Source organism: Zingiber officinale, chromosome 6B (assembly GCF_018446385.1).
Source record: "Zingiber officinale cultivar Zhangliang chromosome 6B, Zo_v1.1, whole genome shotgun sequence".
Classification (NCBI taxonomy): Eukaryota; Viridiplantae; Streptophyta; class Magnoliopsida; order Zingiberales; family Zingiberaceae; genus Zingiber; species Zingiber officinale.
In genome coordinates this window covers 134,875,874-134,880,337 of record NC_055996.1, presented here as the reverse complement: position 1 = coordinate 134,880,337, position 4,464 = coordinate 134,875,874, and the positions used below count along the sequence as shown (strand labels likewise).

At 40.7% G+C, this 4,464-nt stretch overlaps 1 protein-coding gene across 1 annotated transcript; it reads left to right on the top strand.

Moving 5' to 3' along the window:
• Positions 1 to 898: 898 nt before the first annotated feature.
• Positions 899 to 3,871, top strand: LOC121991594 (putative disease resistance RPP13-like protein 1). The gene has a single exon (XM_042545579.1). It carries the CDS (start codon positions 899 to 901, stop codon positions 3,869 to 3,871), a length of 2,973 nt encoding a protein of 990 aa, XP_042401513.1.
• The last annotated feature ends 593 nt before the right edge of the window (positions 3,872 to 4,464 follow it).

Genomic DNA, 4,464 nt, shown 5'->3' with positions numbered 1-4,464 from the left:
TCTTTGATGATTAAGTCGGTGATGAACTGAGATGCGAGACTCATGTGCATGTATGAAAAAGCAAAAGAACTTGAAGAAGATGAAGAAAATTTACCTTCACGTAAGAAAAGAAAATTATACTTTCGTCTATTTTCGCGGAACCTTATATAATCATGGACAGGGACAGATCTAAAATTTTAAATTTTGGGAGAAGTGAAAAAAATAATTATTATACATTGTATTCGAAGGCTGCGCAGCTGAGCGACGAAAATATACATTTTAAACTAGTTAATTTTATTTTATTCGTATAATTAAGTATTAATCTTTATATATTGTTGAAAGTTACATATAATTTATTATTTTAATTAGTAAGTCAGCGATCATACACGTATTAAAAATATTAATTAGGGTCAGGAATTTTTTTAAATTAGTTCAGATATCAACAAAAGAAATAAAAATAGATGTAAATTATCAATAAATTCAATATGATTTTTTCCTCATAAAACTATCAAAAAAATATTAAAAAACTAAAGACAGAATTATTTTTTATAATTTTTTTTTACATTTGATTTTAGTCTGATTGAATGTTATTTTTAAAATATAGGTGCCAAAACGCTATTTGATAAACAACATAGAAGAAAGTTAAAAGTATTTTTCCTTTAAGCAATAAAAATAAAATAAAATTCAACCTACCATTTGAGAACTGACTAATTAGACAGCCGGCTATTAGATTGATTACCTATATTTTAATTACTCTTACCCATTTTAATTACTTACATTTATCTCTCTTTATGGTAGATCTATTTTTTTGGGTGGTCAGCGCCATAAAGTCAACTTTCTACTGACAACGACAGAGCAAGTCAACCACATCTTCATTTGAAGGCTCTGGATCCGAAGAGCCTCTTTCCCGTCTCCACAAATGGCGATGATCCCAGACTTGCTTGTCACCAGATACCTCACAAAACTAACAGATTTCCTTGAGGGAGAGATCTGCAAAGTGATCGGCGTGAAGGAAGAGATCAAAAAGTTTAAAAGGAGATTGGAAAGACTCAGCCCCTACCTTCAGGATGCTGAGCAGAAGAGGCACCAAGATAATCGAGTGAATACTTGGTTGAGGGACTTAAAAGGCATAGTCTACGACGCCGAAGACATCATCGAACTCTGCACGCTTCATGGTGGCAGCGAGTTAATGAGCCTTCAGCCATCGTCTTCTACACTAGTAAGCCGTCCCTTCACTCTGCTTGCTTCTTGCTTTGCATGTACCAAGTTCCGCCATGAGATTGCTGTGAGTTTTGAAAGACTTAATGATAGACTGAAAGAGATTAAAGATGATAGTGAAATAATAGCAGGATTAGTGCCCTTAATTAGCCATCAATGGTCGCAAGATCATCCAACAAGTCAACGTTTGACCACTTCTTTGGAGGTTAAGGCTGACATCGTAGGGGCCAAGATTGAAAATGATGCACAAACTCTCATCCGCATGATACTCAAGCATGATCATAAACATAATGGCGTGTTTGGGATAGTTGGCATGGGTGGTATTGGCAAGACCACTATGGCTCATAAAATTTTCCATGACGAACGAATCAAGAATAGTTTTCCAACGCGCGTATGGATCCATGTGTCCAAGAATCACAAAGGAATAGAGCTACTCAAGCAACTATTGAAGAACGCAAAAGGGAGTGATGATGAAGCTCAAAGCATACAAGAACTAGAATCCAAACTTGTTGGTGCTCTGGTTAACAGATTCTTCCTTGTGCTTGATGATGTTTGGAGCGTAAATGCGTGGAGAGATGTATTGAGGAATCCCATTCTAAATGCAAAATCCAGTGGCATAATCTTAGTCACTAGTAGACATGAAAATGTGATGAATGACATGAGAGCCAGCCACATCCACCATGTTCAGAGGATGAACGAAGATGATGGATTGGAATTGTTTCACAAGGTTGTATTCGAGGACGAGGAGAACGAGAACCCTGAACTGGATGAAATGGCAACTAAAATACTTAGAAAATGCGATGGGCTTCCTTTGGCAATAAAGTTGATCGCAGGAGTGCTGATTTCCAAGAAAAGGACAAGGAGAGATTGGGAAAGAGTCGTGGAAAGTGATTCATGGAGAATGAGAAACAATGAGGATGAACTACCAAGAGCTTTGTACTTGAGCTATGAGGATTTGTCATCCGTTCTCAAGCAGTGTTTCCTCTGCTGTGCTTCTTACGTTGACGTATCATTTACGGCTGACCTCGTCCGGCTTTGGATTGCGGAAGGATTGATCAATGCGCCAAATGGTGAACTGATGGAAGAGGTGGCCGAGGATTATTACAAAGAACTAGTTATGAGAAATCTTCTTCAGTTCGATCCAAGATCTGCAGACAAGACTCACTACTCCATGCACGACCTTTTGCGAGCTCTTGGTACTAATTTGATCGGAGATGAAGCACTTGTAATCAGTGATGGCCGAGTTGCAGACACAAACCCAAACCCATCAACACAGATTCGTCGACTGTGGATGTCAAGCAAAGGAGACACGCTAAGGCTTCCTGGTGCAGTTCTTGAGCAGAAGAGTCTGAGAGTCTTGCAACTTTACGATTGCCCTGAAACAAAGACAATCGAAGACGAGGCAGCTGCACTCCCAGCATTAAAGAATCTTCGAGTACTGGATGTGTGCGATACGCAGATTGAACGTCTTCCAGATTTCATTTTCACGAATCTGTTGCTTCTGAGATACTTGGACCTTGACCGAACGATGATACATGAGATACCTGAATCCATAGGGCGCCTTGCGAACCTGCAGACTTTGAACATCACCGAGTGCGAGTCGCTGCGCAGCATTCCTAAGGCCGTCACGAGCTTGGGTATGCTAAGGTGTCTGCGAGTTGAAGGAACACCGTTGACTCATTTGCCCAGAGGAATGGGAAGCTTGACAAACCTTAATCACATCGAAGGATTCGTCGTCGGCCATGGTGATTTGCCGACCAACGTGGACGACGGGTGTGACATGGAAGAGCTGCGGTCTCTGTCCAATCTCAGATATCTGACCGCCTGTAAGCTGGAAAGGGCAACATTAATGGCCGGACCCTTGGTGCTCGAGAACAAACCACTTCTCAGGCATCTGTCTTTGTCGTGGACGAATCGTGAACAGCGAGATGACGGCGAAAAAGAAGCGGCTGAGAAAACATGCAGCGGACTGCTTCCTCCGTCGAGCCTGGAGGAACTTACTCTCCACAACTTCCCAGGCCGGCGATTTCCCCACTGGATGATGTCGACGTCGTCGGGGACTTCGTTTCCTCACCTCGAATACCTGATTCTCCACAATTTCCCCTGCTGCACGGAGCTCCCGCCGCTGGGGCAGCTGCCTCGGCTGAAATTCCTGAAGATCGAAAAAGCGTCGGCGGTAAGAAAGGTCGGGCCTGAGTTTCTCGGCGTCTGTTTCCCTCAAGCCGTGGCATTTCCAAGACTCGAATTCCTGAAATTCACGGGCATGCCGAATTGGGAAGAGTGGACGTTGTACGCTGCGTCCGAGGAGGTCGGAGCAATACAAGAAAGAAGCCTGAAGCTGTTTTCAAGATTGGAACGGTGCACATTTACGGGCTGCCCAAAGCTCAGAGGACTTCCGGAGAGCATCTACTGCGCCGCCAGACTGAAGACTGTCGTCGTTTCTACCCGCGATCAGTTGAGTGAGGTTGAATTCAGAAGGCGAGAGACAATGGAAATGGACGATTGCCCTGATTTGATCCTCGCACGGGACTCGACTGAACTCCCACACTGGCTTTTGGATCGTATCGACAGGGAAAGGGAAGAGAAGAACAGTGTGCTGCCTTCCCGTACGGTCATCACGGTGAAGGCACATGAAATCATCATTCAGCAAAATCGACGAGTAGAAGCCGTTTGAGCTCCACTGTTAAAGCTCTTTTTGTTACTTTTTAACTGCGCTATTACCATTTAAATTAAATGTTACTGTACTTGTAATTTAAATGAAACTTTAATTTAATGCATGTACGAAACGTATGTTATTCTTATTTTACTTGTAGCATATTATAAATAATTTAAAATTATATTAAAAAATATAAATTATTATATATTTTTATGTACTTAATAAAAAATTAAAATAAATAAATTAAGTTTTACATAAGTTAATTTATTTATAAATTATGTATGATTGCTAAAACAAAAAAATAATCAAATTTTACTATTGAACTAAAATAAATGTGTTTACTAATCGAACCAAATATAAGAGTTACTCCCGAATGGTCGATTAATTTTGTGATTTCTTTTCTATAGAACACCCTTAAATTTCTTTATAGGACATTCTCTCTTTATATATATATATATATATATATATATACGGTATATGAATGTGGGGTCTGTGAGATGATCTGGCAAGGAGTCAAAGTTACAGAAAGGTCAAAAGTCACGCCAGCCTGGAGGTCAAAAGTCTAGCCCTCGTGGCTAGTCAAAAGTCATGCTAACCTGGAGGTCAAAAGT

Bases quoted from the DNA above. Each gene is read 5' to 3' on its own strand.
- LOC121991594 (XM_042545579.1), top strand. From the start codon at position 899: ATGGCGATGATCCCAGACTTGCTTGTCACCAGATACCTCACAAAACTA.